Raw genomic sequence first — 21,345 nt, forward strand, 5'->3', positions numbered from 1 at the left:
GAAATGACAAGGATATGAAGAGGTAGAACTCCCTAACAGAAATCAGGATGGTGGAATCCTTTCAGCCGTCCTTCCCTTCCCGGCTACTCTAACTCCTCCCCTTCCTTGCCTGCTGACTTCAAAGGTAATCCAATGGACAGCAGCCAGTGTGAGAGTGGCTTTCTTATGTACATGCTGCTATAAAAGCACCAACCCACAGGAGACCACCTGGGGAAAGTTCCTGTGCCTTGGAGGAAGGTGTTGGTCTTCTTCTGAGGAATCAAAGAGGCTTTAGATGTTAGATCCTCCATTTTGGGTTTCATTCTTCCCCCACGGTGTGTCTATAGAACAATCCCTACAAAATTTCTCTGGGGTATAGACACCTTAGGACCTGGGCTCATGGACTGTTGAGTTTACTAAGGGTAAATTCATGGAAAATATGTTTAGATGTGACACATTTGCCCCAGTCATTCTGTGTGTCCATAGTGCAAGAAAAATAAGTCCTTTTGAAGAAGTGAAGTAGCTCAGCAAGCACTGCCAAGAAATATTCTGTGTACTTGATGTCGATGCAAGCTCATTGAGCAATTTGGACAGGAATGATCAAAGCTTTTCTGTTGCATGAGAAAACATCTTTGGCCGGTATCAGGCAAAAATTATCAGAACGCTAAATGTTCTCTTTGAGTCCCGGTAGTCTGTCCCTTTTAAAGGGTCATTGTAGACTACCGTATTAGCTTCCTGATTGTATACATATCTCCCCTTTGAGGAACACATAGAGTTCACCTTGCTGCTATTTTAATGTTCTCTGCTGTGAGAGCTGAATCCCTTGAAGAGACGGTGTCCAATTTGCTTAAAACAATAGTGTCACAAAGTTCCATGCCCAAGAACCGTATAAACCACTTTCTTTTTGGAATGGGGAGAGCAGTGCACCAGATTAGATTTTGAAGAGGGATTATAACATTTCCTATTTTTTAAAGTTGGGAGTGAAATGATTTATAAGGGAGTGAAAAAGTAAGTTCCACCCCCAACGGTAGTACTTTATAAGCTAGTGAAACTCTGTTTTTAACTGAAAACCAGAAATGTTTTGTAATGCATATATTCATGCACATTTAAAGTTACTGTTTACTTCTTCAGATTGGACAGTAATAGTCTATTATTGTGGCTTTTTGCACACTTCTGGTCCAAACACATCCATGGAGCTGTGTGGGTGAAAGCAGGGGGATAGGCTCCTATGTGTCTGTTAATTATGTTTTCTAGGAGTATTCTCAACTCTCTTTTGCATTTCTTGGAGTATTTGCCTGTTTTGAGGAGTAAAAGTCACTGATGCACCCTTTATCTTTAGGGCTGACAGAGAGCATGGCTTTATTCATTCCCTGTTTGCATAGAAGCTGGAAAGAGTGGCACTTTTCCAAGTAACAGTGCCACTGATCGGGACAGGAAGTTTTAAAAGGGCCAGAGTTTTGTCTAATGATCTGGCTTTGGGCATCCCACAGAGGAATGTGGAGGGAAGCTGCATGTCACTGTCCCATGGCCAGCAACAAGGACCAAATGACGAAGCCCAGGGAATGTTCCCAATACCACCCCACACCGTTCATCTATTAGCTCGGGGTGGTATGGGGCCGTCCTAGTTGCGCCCCCCCCTTAGAGGTTCCCAGAGCAGGACAGAGGACTTGGTTACAGCTAGTATATTGTCAGCAGATATCTCATTAGGCCCATCCATCTCCTAGTAGAGCCCCTGGATAAACCTGTGGAGAATCCTGCAGAATTGCCATGGGTAGATAGCTCACTGGTTAAATGCTCCCCTCTGACACACACTTCACAACCTGTCCTGGCAGGGATGATTAGCGACTATTTGCATCCTTCTGATGTTGTGAGCTGAGGATCATTAGATGAGGTTGTAATAATAATATTGCACATTTAGAAGCTGACTCCTGAATTAAGTATTATATAAAACTTTTTTTATTAATATAATTGTAATGTTTTTTATTGTTATTAAATTGTCAGTCATGCTAGGACTTGTACAGGATGACTGTATCTCATTGTACAGGATGACTGTATCTCATTCGTTCCAGAATGTTGCAAACAAATATTTACATTTTTGATTTTCATTTAGGACACCAGTCACTTGTTTCAGTTTCTATTAAAGAAGAAGCCGAAAGGTACTCCATGGACCATCAGGAGTGTGAAAATCTAGAAAGTATCAGTTTTCCTACAGGTGAATAATTATAAACTTTGTTTGATTAAATAATTGTGTACCTGCCTACGAACAAAAGGATAGGATACCCAATTGACTCCTGTGTACCACTAGTGGGGATCTACGCACTAATTCTGTCTGGCGTCTTGATCTACAAAAAACATCCAATTTGCAATCCTCCTGCTCTCTTTTGACATTTATTGCCCCCTGACCATTATTAATGCGTTCATTGTGGTTTAGTTGAAAAACGTCCCCCAACAGGCCGCTTTCACCAAAGGGCAACCTGTCTGGGAAAAATGCACTAAGCAGACTTTGATGGATCAGGAAGGGTAAGCAAGTGAGGTAAGGAGGTTCCGTGTGCGTTTGTATATTTGTAAGTATGTTTATTTTGTTTGTATGTGTGTTGTGTGTGTTTGTTTCATGTATGGGGGACGGGTCATGAGTGGCGGGGGTGTCCCCTGTAGAACACATGACAGGGTGTGGGAAGAGAAAGGGTTTTGCAAGTGTGTTGCAGCAGTGAAGGGAGGTGCTCAGAGGAAAATATTTTTCCCAGCAGCCCCGAAACAGGGCTCTGGTAACTGGACTTCAGTGAAATCGCCCTGAGGGGAAATATAATAGATCCTCTCCCTGAGTGAATGTGATGACCATTTCACAAAGAGGCCTTCATCCCCGTTCCAGCCCCTGGAATGGAAGATGAATGCTGTTCTCTTCCTGGGTTGCCAATGTGGTAACCCGGGGTGCTTAAAAAAAGGATTTTCCTTCCTATAACGGGACACGCGTGGCATCCTACTGTAGGAAGGAAAATCCTTTACGAAGTTGGCCACCATGGAAAGGGAAGCGGGACTCCGTGCGGAGCACCTCTTCCCTTTCCATGGCGCCCTGCGGGAGGCGAAGAGAAGGAGCGGAAGTGGCAGCACCCTGCCGCTGCAAAATGGGAGAGAGGTGGGGGGGGGAAGATGGCGGTGGGGGAGCCGGCCGTCAGGCAGCTTGGAACGCTTGCTTGTACCGGCGGTTGAAGCCTGCGTTCCTAGTCATCTGATTGGCTGTCTCCCCCCACCCGGGTGCTAATGTAGCTGAAGATGAAGACGTACTCCATGACTGTCTGATATTATGACATTGAGTTTTTTTTTTTTTTGTGTGCCTGTTTTGCCATATTCTAAACTTGTCTTTAGTCTATTCACAACCCCTTTATGAGGATGATAATATTGGGCAAGGCATGTAGTTTCTTTCGTCAGTAGCTGCTAATCATGGTCTGAATTAATTGTAAGCACCTTCCACTTGTCCGTATGATCTTGTGCAGCACAGTTTCTTCTCGTTTTGACAACCGATTTTGAAATTTCACTTAGCATCTCTGCTTTTATGACAAGTAGGTTTGTCGTGCCCACATTTATTTATTCTTTATTTAATCCTGAGTGCAGTCAGTTCAGACTAAAGGTCCATATTTATATGCCTCTGATTGGGTCTACAGGTGAGAACAGTTTCATGAAAACAGCACTAAAGTGGCCAGTTGGACATCAACAATATCAGTTCAGTATAAGGAAGCAGGTTGCATTCTTGAATGTTAACAAAAAAGTATTGAAATGTCTTTTTTTCCAAGTATACTGGCTGTACCCAGCGTATCCTATGCCGATTAAGCACTCTCTGTCTCTCTCAGTATCTTACTCTCGTTCTTTGTGGATGAGTCACGTTGTCAGGTGTATGTTTGCTAGAGCCAAACCAGCGGTTGTTAGTCGCACAATAAAGATTGCCCATGCGACTAGCGCAGGAAGTCTTGATTCTATTAAAGACACGGAGGCGAGCATTATGCTTATTCTTCTTTAATTACTGCTAACCACAGCTTTTAAAATCTTCTTTTGTTTTCATCTATAACATTTTTTTTTTTTTTTACTTGAATGACAAAGAAAAAAGGAAAATATGAAAACATCATCTTTCCAAAACATCATAAACTACTCTTCCCATGAGGCTTCTCTGTCTAGTAGTCTCCAGCCTCTTTTTCAATGTCCAATCAGTCCATCTTCCTCACTATAAACCCCTGAAACTCTGGGTCCCTTCCTCTTCTTTTGCGGCGTATCCAATAATTGAACAAAGTCCAACTCCAATCAAATTCTCAAAACTCCAGCTGAAAAGTCTCTTTTTTTCTTTTTTTTTTTTTTTTTTTTTTCGACAACTGGCTGAACTCTAAATTTGCTGAACTGACTCCTTCCATACTCTAATCTCTGCTATTCTTTTGCTCTTCTCCTATGCAAAAAGAAAAACACTTGTTAGGGAAGGGAAATACAGTCATCTTATGCCATAATGAAACTTATACATAATCTATTTGAATCAATACAGACCACAACGTAACATAACACTGTATTTCATAGGGTGGGATAATGCTCGCCTCCGTGTCTTTAATAGAATCAAGACTTCCTGCGCTAGTCGCATGGGCAATCTTTATTCTATGACAAGACCGGAGGCGAGCATTATGCTTGTTCAAAGCTTTCCACCACAGCAGCAGCTATATTGGATACTGGTTTGAAGTAAAAAGTCTTAAAGATCGACTCGCTTGACCAGTCTGCTGCCTTCATGATCTCCTGCAGTGGAACTCCGACTGCAAAAGCTTGCGAAGCCATTGCTCCTCTGGTGGAATGAGCCCCAAATTTAGACGTGTCTATGCCCGCCAGTTCCATTATTTCCTTCACCCATCTGGCTATAGTAGCTGATTTGACTGCTTTGTATGGCTTTATACGCGCTATAAGCAATTGCTTCACTCCATGCGGTCTAACGTCTGCTGTCGCTGCTTCATAACGCTTAATGCAATTCGCTACGCACAATTTCTCATTATTTGGCCAATATGGATATGAAATCACTTTAGAATTAGACTTAGTACGCTGCGCTATGGTAAACGCTATCCCATCTGGGTAATACATTTTCCTATCTATCTCCAGCGCTTTGACATCTGAAACTCTTCTGCAAGAAACTAAGCAAAGAAGCGTAGCCAGTTTGCCCGAGAGCTGTTTCCCTGACAAAAAATTATTATCCGGCCATATCTGAAACAGCTGTATCACCTTCTGCACATCCCACAGTGATGAATACTTTGCTCCGGGGGGTTTGGACATCTTCACACCTTTCAGCAATCTGGATACTGCTGGGTGCTCCCCCACCGGAGCGCCGTCCACTAGCTCGTGCCCTGCCGAAATTGCAGATCTATAAACCCCTACTGTCCTGAAAGCTCTACCTGCTACAGGAAGGGTGGCTAGGAAATTCACTACTTGTACTACAGGTGCTGAAATGGGAGATATACTCCTCCTCCTGCACCATAAGTCCCAGGCTTGCCATGCGGAATTATAGCTCCTGATTGTAGATGGAGCCCATGACATATTGATAAGTCTTGTAGCGTCTTCTGAAAGTCCCGGCAATCGCCATCTGTGCCTGAAATTCTGCACGCTATCAGATATAAAGATCGATCCTCTATCAGAGGATGGGGAGCTCCTGCCGGATCCACCAGCAAGTCTCGTCTGAATGCAATCCTCTGTGGAAAATCCGTAGAAAGTTCCATCAGAACTGGAAACCAGGCTTGCGACTTCCACTCTGGCGTCACTATCACTATCTGAGCTTTGTCCCTGCGCACTTTTGCTAGTACCCTCGCCAGCATCGCGAAGGGGGGAAACGCATAATGTCTCTGTGACCCCCAGTGGTGCAGAAATGCATCGGTGCCCTGGGCTTCCGGGTCTAGTCTCCAGCTGAAGTAATTTGGTAGCTGAGAATTCAGTCTCGAGGCGAACAGGTCCATATGTAGGGGACCCCATTTCGCTTCCAGTTTCTTGAAGACGTCCCTGTGTAGTCTCCAATCGCTGTAGTCCACTAGGTGACGCGAGTTCCAGTCTGCCACTGCGTTCAGGGCCCCTGGTAGATATTCCGCCGTCACTGCGATATGTCTCTGCAGGCATTCGTGCCAGAAATTCTTCGCTAATTCCGCTAACATTTTGGATTTGGTGCCCCCTAGTTTGTTGATATACCTCACTGCAGATATGTTGTCCATTCTGAGGAGAATGCTGCAGTGCGCTCTGTCTCTGGTAAACGCTTTTACTGCGAAAGACCCTGCTAGAAGCTCTAGACAATTGATATGTAGTTCTAATTCTCCTGCTGACCATTTTCCCCCTGTTTCTAGCGTACCACATCGCGCTCCCCAGCCGGACCTGCTGGCGTCTGACTATGATTAGCTCTGGCATGTCGCCGAAAATGGCTCTGCCGTTCCAGGCTTCCATATTGTGTAACCACCAGTTTAGCTCGGCCTTGCTTTCTTCGTCTAGGGGCACTAGCCGATGGTATCTCCAGCCTTTCCTCAAGTATTTGATCTTTAACCTCTGAAGGGCTCGATAATGTAATGGGCCGGGAAAAACTGCCTGAATGGAAGCTGCAAGCAGCCCCACTATCCTGGCCAGGTAACGAAGCGAGATCAGCGGTCTTTTGAGCGCTGCTTTCAGATCCTTCTTGATAGCTCTCATCTTCTGAGTCGGCAATTCTAACATAGCTTTCTTCGTATCTATGGTGAAGCCTAAGAATTCTAGACGTCTGGTGGGCGTTAGCTCCGACTTGCTCCTGTTTACTAGGAATCCCAGATTGGAGATCAGCTCTATCGCCCAGCGGAACTGTTGGCTTAAACGGTCCTTGTCTTCGGCCATGAACAGAATGTCGTCTAAGTATACAATCATCCGGCACCCTTGTTCTCTGAGTGCTGTTGCTACGGGCCTCATAAGCTTGGTGAAAGCCCATGGGGCGGATGCTAGGCCGAATGGCAGGCATTTGAATTGCCAGAGTTCGCCTCTCCATCTGAACCTTAGGAAGCGTCGAAATGGTGCCGCTATGGGCACGGTAAGATAAGCGTCTTTTAGATCTAGGCGCGCAAGCCAGTCCCCCTTCCTGAGCAGATCTCCTAGTAGATGGATCCCCTCCATCTTGAAGTGTTTGTAAACTAGCCAGCTGTTGAGCTCCTTCAGATTGATCACTGGACGAACTTTGTCCTTGCGGTGCACTAGGGAAATATTGCTCAGGAAGGAAGGATCGCTCCCTATCGCTCTCTCTCTATCGCTTCTTTTTGCGCTAAGGTCTGAATCTCTGCATCTAAAAGAGATTCTTCCGCTTGGGTCATCTGAATTCTGAGCGGGGCCTGACTCTGAACTGGGTGATCTAGAAGATCTAGTACAAAGCCTTGTACTGTCTGATGGACCCACGCGTCTGATGATAGCTCGCGCCAGCTGTGCAAATAAAGCGCTGTCCTGCCCCCTACTGGGGGGTAGGTCATTGCGTGTTCTCTCACCTGAGTTATTGTTTTGATATCGGTAGAATCCGCGCCCTCGGCGCCCTCGCGAGCCTCGGCCTCTGTTCGGGAAGAAGGCGTCTTGCTGCCGGGTCTCCCAATACTGGGCTCTGGGGCCTTGTGCTCTTCTATGATTGAAGCGGCCGGTCGAGCGGCCTCTATATCGACCGGCCCCTGAAAAAACTCTCCCCGGGAATACTTTCCTGATGGAAGCCTGCGCCTTTTCCAGCGCTGTGTATGTTCCAACGAACCTATTCATCTCCTTGACGAATGTATCCCCGAAAAGAAAGCCTTGGGCGCTTTCCCCCGCTTCATAGGAGGCCAAGTCCCCCAGCTTGTTATCGATCTTCAATAAAGCTGACCTGCGGCGCTCCGAAGATATGGCGCAATTTGCGTTGCCCAGCATGCAGACTGCTCTCTGAGCCCAGCTCGCCAAGGTAGACGGGTCGACCGGTTCTCCCGTATCTCTGGCTCTCTCAGCCAGATCCATTATTTTGGCTATAGGGCCAGCAATGTCGAGCAGTTTATCTTGACATGTTTTCCACGCCCTGTCCATGCCTTTCCTAGTATCCTTTCCCGCTTTAGTGATGAAGGTCAACATTTTTGTATCGAGCTCTGGCGTATCTGCCACTTTGCCGCTCAGCTCTGGCCTTGGACATTCTGCTTTGAGTCTGAACCTAATGTCCTTTTCCATAGGCTTCCTCATCTTGTGGGACATATATAGGGCTACGCGTGGAGAAGGTGTCCAGTCTGTCGATCTGGGGTGCCTTATGGTATCGGGGTCGAACATATCCGATATGTCTTCCTCATCCGGAAGGGCCTCCACATTGCTGGCTTTGGGTTTGTCCACGCTCTTTTGCGAGACTACGCTCGCTCTGCCTATGCTGCGCACATCCTCCTCTGGCTGTTCTTGATCTGAGAACTCCGAGGATGACGAATAGGCGTCCCCTATGTTTTTCGCCCCTGGGGTAGGGGGTACGAGGTTGGGCAGGGCTGTCTTCGTAAGGAAGGCACTTTTAAGCCTGTGGAAGGCATCAGCCACCTCTAGGGAATTGTTCTTCCCTGTACTTTCGCCCGGGGGAGTAGAAGAGAATTTTCTCTTCCGGGCCACTTTCTTCCCCTTCTCACCTTTTCGCAGAGGATCTTGCGTGGAGGTCCCTTCTCCGGGATCATCGAGCGTGCCAGCCTTCTTGCCCAGCATCTCTTCCAGGACTGATAGCCTGTCTTGCAGAGGCTTAACTCCCAGTGCCACGGCTTGCACCAATGAGTTGCCCAGTACTCTTTTGAAGCTCTGGGAAAGGTCAATGTCCTCTTCCATACCTTCTTCCAGACCTCCTTCACTCCCCTCACTCCAAGCCTCCGTCTCCATGTTATAAGCCATGGAATTGTATGTGCCGCGATGAAGGCTCGTGGGTGAGACACTCAGCCTTCTCAAGTAAAGACACTGAGGGTCTGCAGAAAGTTAAAATAAATGCTTTCTCTTTCTTTCCTTTTTTTTTTTTTTTTTTTTATAAATTCTCCAGATGAGAAATGCCTCTGCTGGTCCCAGGCGAAACGCTAGTTAAATAGCGAAATTCGCGTACATCTGGGTTAGAAAACGAGTGGGGGAAAGGGTCTGCAGTTCTCCGCATTTGTTTTTAGGGTTGGTTGGGCTTGCTTCGCCTGCTACGCGAGCCCAACCACCCGAAACGCGATGCCGTGCGGCCGCTGCCTGCGCCCTGCAGCGAGCGCTAGATCACTCGCGGGCTCGGCAGGCGGCCGCTCGGACAAAGAAACACCTTGGGCAAAACGAACGCGAATTTGCGTCTCGTCAGTCAAGATTGAAAACGCACGAACGCTACGGCGCTATGACATTAATGCGCGCGCGGGCTCCTAATACGTTAAAATTGTCTATGTCAATACAGAAACAACAGCATTATTGATTATTCCTGCGTTTACTTATCTGTGGCTCCGCAGCAAAAAAGAAGAGGAAGGGACCCAGAGTTTCAGGGGTTTATAGTGAGGAAGATGGACTGATTGGACATTGAAAAAGAGGCTGGAGACTACTAGACAGAGAAGCCTCATGGGAAGAGTAGTTTATGATGTTTTGGAAAGATGATGTTTTCATATTTTCCTTTTTTCTTTGTCATTCAAGTAAAAAAAAAAAAAATGTTATAGATGAAAACAAAAGAAGATTTTAAAAGCTGTGGTTAGCAGTAATTAAAGAAGAATAAGCATAATGCTCGCCTCCGGTCTTGTCATAGAATCAGAGAAAATAAAATCTTTTTTTGTGTGCAAATTCTGCTATTTAAAAGAATGACATTATTTAATTGTGCTAACTGTTACAGGGCCTGACGAGTTGATGGGGGCCGCTCTTAACCTGGGGCAGGAGGCATTGCCCAAGTCAATTCTTCACCAGAGGTAGGGTGAAGGAGGCGGTGCAAGTCGGACCTGCAATCCAGATTCTCAGTTCAACGCAGATACAAGCTAGACTTCATTTGTTTCAAGAGCGCTCTATACTTCTCTAACCCGCTCCTTCTGTATATATACCCTTCATTACACCCCTAGGGGTGGCAGTGTGCCTACATCATCTGCACAGCGCCCTGGTGCACCCACACACATTTCAGGGTGAAAAGTGCAGAGCCTACTTCACACTGCCCCCAAAGTCGCATTTTAATGCTCGCATCATCTTCCAGCTCCCTAGCGCCTGGTAAACCATGTAACACACGTCCGGGTCTTGGAGACATAAATGCAGCGGTCAAACACAATATCTACATCATTTCGGCATTATAGTGTCACCCCATAAACAGGTGCCAGGGCTACACACAAATTACTACCTGGTCAAAATGGTAATGCCACTTACTAACAATCTAGAGGGTGGGATTTCCGGGTGCATCACGTATTGTCACATCCGGGCTAGGCCTTCCATCAGTGCTGGACTTCAGGGAGATCCCCATGAGGTCACTTCCAGGATATGAATTATGGTTGGGCGGAACTTCCATCTGGCCCCCATGACATCTCATCCAGGGTAACACTTCAGGTAGGGCCAGACTTCTAGTTAAACCACATTAATTCACTTCCGGGCTGGGCCTTCCGCAGGGTGTGACTTCCGGGGGACCCCGCATGATGTCACTTCCAAAGTGGGACTTTCGTGAGGGCGGGACATCTGGGTTAAAGCGGCGTTCCCACCTGTCAAATTTATGTGGTGATGAAAGTTATCATTTTATACTAGTAGGGTCCTCTAACAAACTGTGTGATCGAGGGGCGAACCCAGAATTGAGAGTGACCTGGTAGACTGGATCAACCGGTGCTATTAGAGTAATTTGTCCTAGATCCAAGACCATTTGCAAGCATTTCAGGTGAAGAAACATCCAGGGCAGGAAGGGGGAACACTTACGAACTACCTGCCTGTGCACCGGGGGTGGGGCTGTAAAGGTACCATCTATTATTGACATAGTGGAACTCCACAGCCCTCCGACTGGCAGTAGTATTACTAGCTGTGAGGCCTTAACCAACTCAAGTGAGACCCAAGACCTTATATCCTGGAAAGATACGTAAATAACCCCAGAAGAGGAGGCATTGGCTGTGATTGACGCTAGTATACCACTATGTAATAAATACCTCCCCCTGGGAGATATCCCAGCTCAGGTACTTGAGTCAGACACTACAGAGAGTGCTTTACTCAAAGCCACTAATAAAGTTCACTGTCCTATTTTGATTAAGGGCAAAGGCAGGGGTAGGAATAGTGCGCCAGCAATAAAAAAAGTGAAGAAAGTGCAGGTTAAAACCCATAATATAAGAACCAAGGTATAAACCAGGGGGGGAAAAGCACTGTTATAACGGTGCCCAAGAACCCCTCTGCAGTTGCTATGCCTCATAGGTGTGCCTGCCAAAATGTAGATGATTCTAAAACACTATGCACTGAAATCAGACTGCTCAAAGGAATAATGATGGATCTAGTGTTGAAGGTTGATACATTCAGTTTGGGTGGCTGTTCGTCTGTGAGGGGTAACCAGTTAAATTATACGAATGGGAACAAACTATTGCCTGCTTAGCGCGCTTCTCCAGCAGACGTTGAATCATATAACGCTGCAGCTGAGAGAGCCATCATTCCTGACCTTGAGTCACACAATATTGGAGTTGAAATAACTAGATGAGGCCCAAATAAATCCCTTAAATACCACTGGATTCTCTAGTGGACTAAGGAGATCTCAGGATCACTTATGCGCAGACTGGTTAAGACCTTTGGTAGCCACAAAAAAGAGGCAAGATCATAATTCATTTCCCTGCCTATGTTGGAATAGTTCTCCAGTTGGTTAAGACCTTTGGTAGCCACAAAACAGAGGCATGTCCATAATTAATTTCCCTGCTCATGGTGGAACAGTTCTCCAGTTGGTTAAGACCTTTGGTAGCCAAAAAAAAGAGACATGTCCACAATTAATTTCCCTGCCCATGTTGGAATAGTTCTCCAGTTGGTAGCGAGTGTAACGGATAAAGGAATGTTAACAAAGCAAAACTCTGTGGCGGTGAGAATGGGCTGGAAAGAAGCCTCGATTGTTATGCATAATGTACCCAGATCGGCACCTGGAACATATGAAAATCAGGAATCTTTAAAAAATAAATGTATTCACTGAATAAGAACTGTAAAGGGATTTGCTTCCATCATTAGAGAAGATATTGTTTTGTTTGTCAGACGGGAAATGCCCAACAGCCCTGATGATTGCATCCAGGTTTTTTTAGCAATACAATTTTGTCTGAATGCCTTTTGGCTATTGATTTCCGCACTTATCCACCCCAAGGATCTAGGATCACACTTTGAGCCCCCCCCCGCCCACCCCCTCGCTGACATTAATAACTTGATGATAGTGCACCCCATATACCAGGGGCAAGGATCTGGGCCCGTGAAGTCCTCTGAGGCTTCATTAAGTAGACCAACTGAACTTGAAATGGGGTTAAAGGGCGTGACACCATTGCAGGCGGATAGTGAACTTGAGGGTGTGGATTGACTGGTAACCAGTGAAGAGGGTGCCACCCCTAAATGTAGAACAATATGCAGAATGCTATCTTGGAATATAGCCAGTATAGGCAAACATCTATCCAACCCCAATTGGACTGACTTTATATGGGGCTTTTACTTTCCAGAGACATGGGTTCAGGAAAGGGTGGACATTCAGGGTTATCAGACCTTCACTATGGCTCACTAAAGGCGTAGACTGGCCGTTGGTTTAACTGCCTAGTTGAATAGCTTACATAACTGGAACACTCAGGAGTATTACAGGGTTGTGTGACCGTCTGCATCTAGTAGCCCTTTTCCTGGGCGCCCACACCTACCTTTTATTTTATTTAACTTACAACAGGCCGAATAATAGCCCTGTGTTGTCGTCGTCAGTTATGAAGATCGAGAAGTTTATCAAAAACGGGCAAGCGCAGATATGAATAGATTGCACGTGATAATCGCGTGTGACTTTAACCTACAGCTGGAACCTGCAAGGGCTCTGGGAGGATCAAGACTAACCTGGAAAATTCCAACACTTATAGAGGCTTATACTATAAGCTCACATTAGCAAGCCTTAGAGGCCACACAGTTACTCTATAAGCTTGAAATGAGAGTTTGTAATGGTAGGTTTCTGAGCGACCAACAGGCGAACATATCCTACACCGGAGTTAATTTTTCTTTGCGCATTTATTATGTTTTGTTTCCGGCAAAGGCTTGGGATTCTATCGAGAGTGTTACAGTTGCCAATCGATGTGAAAGCGATCACAAGCCATTGAGTACCACTCTTTTCCTTCACAGGAGTCCGGCACTTGACCCTCAAGAGGATGTTAACATGGAACCTATTATCAAGCATGCACGTAAGAACATCAAGTGGGAAAAACTCCAAGAGATGCATATTAAGGCTGGGATATATATGGCGGCCCTGGGATAAATTGAAAAGAATCATCTGCACCTGGCTGCACAGGGCCCGAGGCTATTAAAGAATTTGAAGCACTGGTCGGGTCCATTGAACCACATGTAACGTTCCAAAAGCCAGTGATTGAAAATAGGATGCTGGTCAGGGAGGGATGGTACGACAATGAATGTAGATCTGCCAAAATAAAGTTGGTCTTAGGTCTGCAAGCTGGCTTCTTGTTGGATAGAAACCTGCTTCCATCTCAAAGAGTGTTTTATAAAAAATACCATAAAGGCTAAGAAGGCTGCTTTCCTACAATCTAAATGGGACGAGCTAAGAGAATCTGTTGTGAGGGGCAACCCAATTAAATTCTGGAGGCTGGTAGCAGGCAGAGAGGTCAATGGTAGCAACAGTGTAGCATCACTGCTGATGCATGATTTGAGTATTTCTCTGTGCTGTATGGCTCAAGTACAGAGTGTACAACTATTGTGATACCTATTAGCCTATCTCAGAATGGCATCCAGCGAGAGGAGGGATACACTTTTGAATTTACACACAACAAAGTCCTTGAGCCTATTAAATCACAGAGGAGCGGGTAAGCCCAGTGCCGGATAAGATATCAATTGATCTCTATAAAGTGGAATTTCCTGTTTGGGCCCCAGTGCTTCTGGGACTCTTTAATGCAGCCATTCATGAAAATGTTGACCCCCAGTCATGGCGTAAAGCCGTAATAGTCCCTGTATTTAAGAAGGGATAGTGGGATGCCCGGGGGAATTACCGTCCATTTCACTTCTGGGCAGCTCTGGTAAATGTTTTTCCAAGGCTATACTGAAAAATCTCCAGGATTGGGTGGATGAAGAAGAGGTCATTAGCAACCTCCAAGCTCGCTTCCAGCCTGGGTAAAGCACTTTGAACCAGGGGTTTCATCTTTTCATCCTGGCACAAAAATGTGTAGTTCTCAGGAAAGTAGGACTGTATGCCATCTTTGTAGATTTAAAGACTGCCTTTCTGGATGGCTCGGAACCGATGGAGGAACCCTGGAGTTTGGAACCCAGGAGGTGGGGAATTATGTGATCCTGGATGATGCCGATGATGTTAATGTTGACCCCTTCAGTTTGGAGGAGTCTGGGGTTGCCCCCCCTCACACCTCCCGAGAACAAACCCAGAGAATATCCTGTGATTGCCTGGAGGACTGGGCTGGTAATGCTGGTCTACAGCGGAGCGGTCAGTTTAGAGAACTCCTGTGTATTCCATCTGTCATAAGGGAACAGAGCAGTCTACAATCAGAATGCAGCCTTTGGAAGCAGTTCCCTGCTTCTACTCTGAATCTGTGCCATCCATACTGTCAACAAATGGTGACGGCTGCTGAGTCGTCACACATATTCCATATCTTGTTCAGCATTTTAATAGGCTTGTGACAGCCTTTATGGGATGCGTTCAGGGTCTTGACGGGTAGAGGTGATAAAGACGCAGGAAAATTGGACTCGTATCTGGCTGTGATCATTTTGTTGGCCAAATACTTTACCAATTTGGAGCAAGGGACTTTAGAAATGTGGAAGCCTCAAAAACTGCAAATGTTCGATCTGGTGAAGCATCTGCCCGTAACGCAGCATTGAAACCTGCTGGGTATAGTCCGGCTTTCCCCTTATCAGAGAAGGGGTTGGGCAGTGGGGTGAGGGCCGATGGGGCTCTCTCTTCAAAGGATGAGAGGTCCTCGAAGGAGCTGAGGACTATATCGATGCAGTGTGAGGTTCTGGTGTAGTGTGGTAGCTGGCCCTCTAACAAATCTAGCCCCGAACTGATGTTATTATATCTGGCATGGAAAATTCAGACAATCAAGATGGAACTGTGTGTGCTGTTCGTGGACGTGACATTTTGAGTTCTGAACCTACCCAGGCCAATCAGGGTGCCCCCTGCGCTGACGGGGGTGGGGGCAAGGAACTGCCCAAGAGAACCCCGTAGGAGGGTGGCGAGACTCCAGTCTAATATGTTGTTTTAAGGGCCTAACGCATGGCAATAAAAAACACCTACAAAAGAATATTGACGCAGGCCCTTTCGAAAGTGTTGGGGGTAAATGACATTTTGTTTAAATTGTTCCCTGTTGCTCTCATTTTATCTGAATGTATGTTTTGCAAGGGATGTAATGTCAATTATTCCATTTCTAAAGCTAACTTTCGAATGTGTATTTGGAATTGCTGTGATGTTTTGGCACTGAAGGGAATTGAGGTCTTTGAAGACTTGAAGGCTGATTTATGTCACATCCATGATTCTTGGTACCATTGGCAGGAGGCAGGGGGGGATAGAGGAGAGTGCTCCCCCTTTTGGTAAGCATTCCATTGAGAGTATCTGAAATTCTGGGCCCTATAGAAATATTGAGCCCCTTATTGACCCCAATCGACCCCTTATTGATCAGACCAGATCTGAATTGGAGCAGAGGCTGAGGTAGATTTCTTCAACGTCTTTTCTGGTCTCTCCAGGCTTGGGAGAAGGTGTATATAGATATAGGCTGAGGCGTGTGTATCTGCTTAGAATAACATGTTTGCATAGGCCGACATCTAGTGGAAGTTGCAGAGTATTGCACATGAAGTTTTCGAAGTTCGATAAAAAAATGACATTGACCGGGCGTGACTTTAATACAATCACCAGTGTGACGTACCCTGTACCCATGATTCGTCGCACGTCGAGGTCCCTCAGATATTTTTTTCCATCATTGTGGCAAGTTATTTTGCGTAGTCCGTGTCAGTGAACTATTTTGGGAGTTAATGTTATCCTAACATCTCTTCTCTATTGTGGTCGACGGACTTCAACGACCGATCCCCGGAGCATCTCAATGACTAATTTCGCCCTACGAAACAGACGTCTGTTCCGACGTCAGGATTCGGCCTACACCTGCCTTCGCCCTAAACAGTAGGAAGTTTGGGGGGGGGACGAATCCTTCTTTGTTTACAGAATGCATACCCCATTTCCCGCTCCAACTACCTTTTGTCTTGCTGCCTCTGTGTCCACCTTCCACCATGGAGCACACTCCTTTTAAGTTTTGCTCGAAGTGCAACAGAAAATCTCAGTGGAAAGACACACATAGGGTGTGTAACCACTGCCTTCCACGTACCCCCCACTTGGAATCCTGTTGTACTTCGTGCAAGCTCTTAGGCCCAAGACTCTAAAGGAGCGTCAGACCAAGCGGTGGGTGACGTACACCATGTTGGTGGAGTCGGAGACCGCCGCAGGGATATTCGAGTCAGAGCGCGAAAGGCCGAGGCAGCCGAGACTCCAATTCAGAGCTCGAAGACACTATCGTGGAGCCAACTAGTTCCCGAATGCCTGTCCCCATCCTCGAAAGACAGTCCAGTGCGCTGCTATCTGGCGACGCCTGCGTATGTGTACACACACACACGCACGCGCACACACGCACGCACACACACACACACACACACACACACACTTCCTCACATAAACACACACACACCACTTCCTCACATAAACACACACACCTCCTCACATAAACACACACACACACACACTTCCTCACATAAACACACACACTTCCTCACATAAACACACACACACACTTCCTCACATAAACACACACACACACTTCCTCACATAAACACACAACCCTGAGCTGCACCTTGACAGACCCATCGACAGAGGTCCGTGCGCCGGCGATTGGCACCTCCTGACCCAACACCGACCAGGCCTGCTGTGGGTCCGCCTACGTGCTTACCACAAGGCGATAGAGTAGACACTCTGGCGAAGGGCGCATGTAAACACTGCTGTGCGGCTGAGGCGGAACGCATAAAAACTCATCCACATACAGAAAAACACCTTCAAAAGACAATCAAAAAAACAGATTGTTTCTTTGTATCTGTAGGCACTGGAAGAGAAGGGTATCCTATTTCTAAGGCAGTTATTTCTAAAGGGATTGGCAACTGCATACAACTCTGGTACTCTCTTGCTAAGAGAACATTACCTTTTAAGCCTAGAGCATACTGAACTTGAGGCATTAGGGCAACTCTAGCCTTCACAGCACACACGCCTAAGCTGCCACTTGGAGTGTAGTACACACCTTCACCCAACATTACTGTCTGGATACACATTCTAGGGGTGATAGACAGGTGGGACAAGCGGTGCTGATACATCTCTTTGCAGCGCTACCTTCTAACAACCCACCTCCTACTAGTACTGCTTGATAATCTATGCAAAGTATGTGATTCTAAACAGATCCACAAGCCTCAGAAGGGATACATTACTCACTGTAATTTTATTTCTGATGCTTGTGTCTGCTTAGATTCACATGCGCACGTCCTTCCTCCCCTCTTGGAGTTGGAGGTGCCTAGGGAAAAAACATAGATTTTTCACACCTCATGGTCTGTACTAATCTTGGGGATCTCGACGCGTGAGGGATCATGGGTATAGGGTACGCCACACTAGGGATAATATTACAGTCACGCCCTGTCAATGTCACTTTTCGAACTTCGAAAACTTCATGTGCAATACTCTGCAACTTCCACTAGATGTCGGCCTATGCAAAGCATGTGAATCTAAGCAGACACAAGTGTCAGAAATACGATTACGGTGAGTAATGTATTATATTTCTGAAAATATAATATAAAATATTATATTATAAATATATTTATATTTCTGTTTTTTATTTATCTATTGGTCTATTCTTTTACAAACTTTTTAATATCTTCTATTATTCACATGTATTCCCCTACCTTTGGTGTGGTGTGCCTTATGATATGAATCAAACACATCTACTTACCTGCTACGATGTATTTACCCCCTTAGTGAACTACTGCAAACTGATTTACCCGCCTTGCTTCTGACATGATCATTACACCTTTCCAATCCCTACTGGTTTCCCCAGTCTGTTCCAATCTTCACACTTCATGTTTCGGGTAAAATGGTTTTAATTGCATTTGATTCACGTGAACAAACTGTTCCACAGCCAGATCTAATTCCTTTGTCATCATCCTGTACACTACAGGCAAAACCTTGTCCACACTTTTAATAGGCCATGCCAGGATGCCATAAACTTGCCATTCTTATTCTTTCCTTTCATGAAGTTACATGTTTACCCCTAGTCACTTATTTCATATTACTTAACAGATGCATTCCTGTCATAGTAGGATTTGGCACCCTCAGCTGCTCTTGCCAAATTTCGCTGTGCAAATGCAAGTGTGTGCTGCATTTGCTTTCTCAACTCTTCCACATACTCCTGAATCGTGGATGCATTTAACAAGACTTGCTCATTGGTCTTGTACAACAAATGTTGGGAAGTACCATTTTACTGCATGTGATAATCTAATGGAGATTTGTAGATTTGGATGTTGTCGCTCTAATGGCCATCAACACTAAAGGGTGTCTGAAATCCCAACTAGACCCTGCTTTAGCCACAAACATTCTAAGTATGTCAATTATTGATCGGTTGCACCATTCTACCCCACCACTATATGCAACTTCCTTTTTACTCCCAAAATCTGCCACATCTTGGTCATTACTGCACTGGTAAAATGGCTCCCACGGTCTGATTCTATTCTCCTAGACAAACCAAACCTCGAAAATATATAGTTCACCAACGGTGTAGCTGCCGTCTTTGCACTACAATCGAGAGTAGGTATACATGCCAACCATTTTGACATCAAACGGGTAACTGCTAGCATGTATTTGTTTCCCTGCAATGACCTTTGGACTGGGAAATAAAATCAATTTGAAAATCCAACCAGGGAAGCGTCAAACCTCTTTGTTCATGGTGCTCTGTGTTGGGGAGGCGGGCTCGAATTGCGCACACACACAACGCCCTTGAGTATATAATTCCACATCCTGGGACATATGTGGCCAATAAGCATATTCTTTTAATATTTCCACAGTTTTCTGCGAACTTCTATGTCCCGCTCTATCGCATCATGAACGTGATGTAGCGTTAACCCCCAAAATCACCAAGGGACCACCCATTGAATATGACCTGAAATTAATTTTTAGACTAGCAATCATCCTTGCAGTTGAAACAGCTTTTTATTCTTCAACATCACTCTCAATTCCTCTCTTCCTTTGCAGTACTCCCCCGTTAAAAGAAATCTGTTCTGCATCCGACACTTGATTGTACAATATACCTAATCTTGCAACCAGCACCTTGATGCCCACGGGTTTAGAGCGCTTTACAAATGTAAAAATAAATAAATACATGTATTGTGTCTTCTGTTTGTGCTTTAACCAAATCCTGATCAGGCGTGTCAAAGCTCCACTACATCACTGGTTGATCGCTTGCTCCTTGAGATTTAAATAATCCGTTAGGACCCTTTCTGCAGGCTATTGCAATTTGGCCGGTGTCAAACTGACACAGAAAGGCGCATCTTCATTTGTCACTGAGGTACCAAGTGGCTGATGAAGTAGCCTGTTTTAGAAATTTAGTAACTGGGGTTTGGGTTTTTTCCATGCAGAAGGGATCACTGTCTTCATAATCTCACAAACTCTTGGTTTGGCAACTAACCCAACGTTAGCTAAGGGCAGGGGGAAGTGAATAAGAATTGAAGCTAGATCTATAATGCCTTTGCTTTCATAGCCTTCGAGCATCAAGCCATAGCATCAAGTGCCATCGAGGGTGTGTCCCCATTTCCTCACTAACTTAATAGTAGGCAGGGGTAGGGATACAATTAGGGGTGAACTTGTTTCATGTTGGGTTACACAAATTTGTGAATTTCAGAACAAATGGGAAAATTCCATGTGTTTTGAAATGTTCCTTTTCTCACATTGACCAGTGTAATTTATTGAAAATTTTTAAAACATATATATTTATTGGTTATTTATAATGCACCTATACATGTTTCTAGGTGCAACAAGGCTAGGGGGTGGGAGAACAGGGGATATAAATGAAGCGATCTTACTAGGGCTTGTGATATTCAGATTTTGCACGTGCAGTAACGAGAAGTGCAGGAAAAAGGTAGAGGGGCCCATGAGAAGGAGAGTGCTGGGAAGGCCAGGAAAGCAGGGTTGGGAAAGAGCTAAACTAAGTGCGATGAAGGGGGCTGGAATGGCTTAAGCACAGCAAGTGCCCATAAGGGCAAGTGCTGGATGCGGCGGAGGGTGGGGCAGAGGTAGAATGGGCAATGTGGGTGCTTCGTGCCCTGTATGTCTCTTAAAGAACCAGGCTGCCAGTCAAGGCAGACAAGGAGATTAGCTAGCAGGGGTGGGGGAGAGAGAAGGAAGATTAGAAAAGAAAGCTCTTGAGGAGCTTCTGGAACTTAAGGCGATCCGGCTCAAGTCTGAAAGGGACAGGGAGGTCATTCCAGAGCAAGGCAGGAGAGAGATCAACCTCCACTGTCTGCTTCGAAAAACGTCTGATCTGCAGAGAGTTAGTGCAACAACCGAAGGGCTCTATAAGGGAGGTATTTCAGTAGAGAGAGTTTGATGTAGCGGGGGCCCAGGCCCGAGTAAGCCTTGTGTATGATGCAGAGGGTCTTGACCTTGATCCTTGAAGCAACCGGGAGCCAGTGGAGAGACTTAAGGGCTGGAGAGATGTGGTCCCTGGTCAGCGGCGTAACACAAGCTCTGGGGGGCGGCCCCCCTGCAAGCCATGCTGAGGGCCCCCCCAACTCGGAAACAAATCACGAGTCGCGCCACACTCTGGGCCGCTCTAGATTACCACGCTTGCGCAATACGCACAAAAGTGTTGCTGAAGGGGTATGCCACACACTGCACTAGGAAAAAGATATAAATATGTGTTTAAATGCAATATACAGCACACTTTCTGAGAAAATTGACTAAAAAGCCACAGTGTTTGCTATTGTTGTGTAGGGTAAAAGCAATCCAAAACATGCAAGTCACCAACAGTGCACATAAACATTAATGCTTTGCTATTAAAAAATGCCATGCCACAATAAAAACATGTCCAACCAGCTGCATAATGTAGACCAGTGTAGACACATAATAACATTGCAGTAACATTAAGACATACCTAGACTGGTTGCACCAAAATGGCAGTCGAAGCAATAAGACTCATCGAG

General features: G+C 45.7%; 1 protein-coding gene across 2 annotated transcripts in view; it reads left to right on the forward strand.

Annotated features, from left to right (window-relative positions):
• LOC138453798 (zinc finger protein 250-like) overlaps positions 1 to 21,345 on the forward strand; it is a 303,566-nt gene that overhangs the window by 196,763 nt on the left and 85,458 nt on the right. For both annotated transcript variants that reach the window (XM_069606964.1, XM_069606965.1), the window contains exon 5: positions 2,090 to 2,191. In XM_069606964.1, the coding sequence (XP_069463065.1) occupies positions 2,090 to 2,191 (102 nt within the window). The remainder of the gene's footprint in view (positions 1 to 2,089; positions 2,192 to 21,345) is intronic.

The sequence above is a fragment of the Ambystoma mexicanum genome, chromosome 4p (assembly GCF_040938575.1).
Source record: "Ambystoma mexicanum isolate Mex_15411 chromosome 4p, UKY_AmexF1_1, whole genome shotgun sequence".
In the NCBI taxonomy this organism is placed as follows: domain Eukaryota; kingdom Metazoa; phylum Chordata; class Amphibia; order Caudata; family Ambystomatidae; genus Ambystoma; species Ambystoma mexicanum.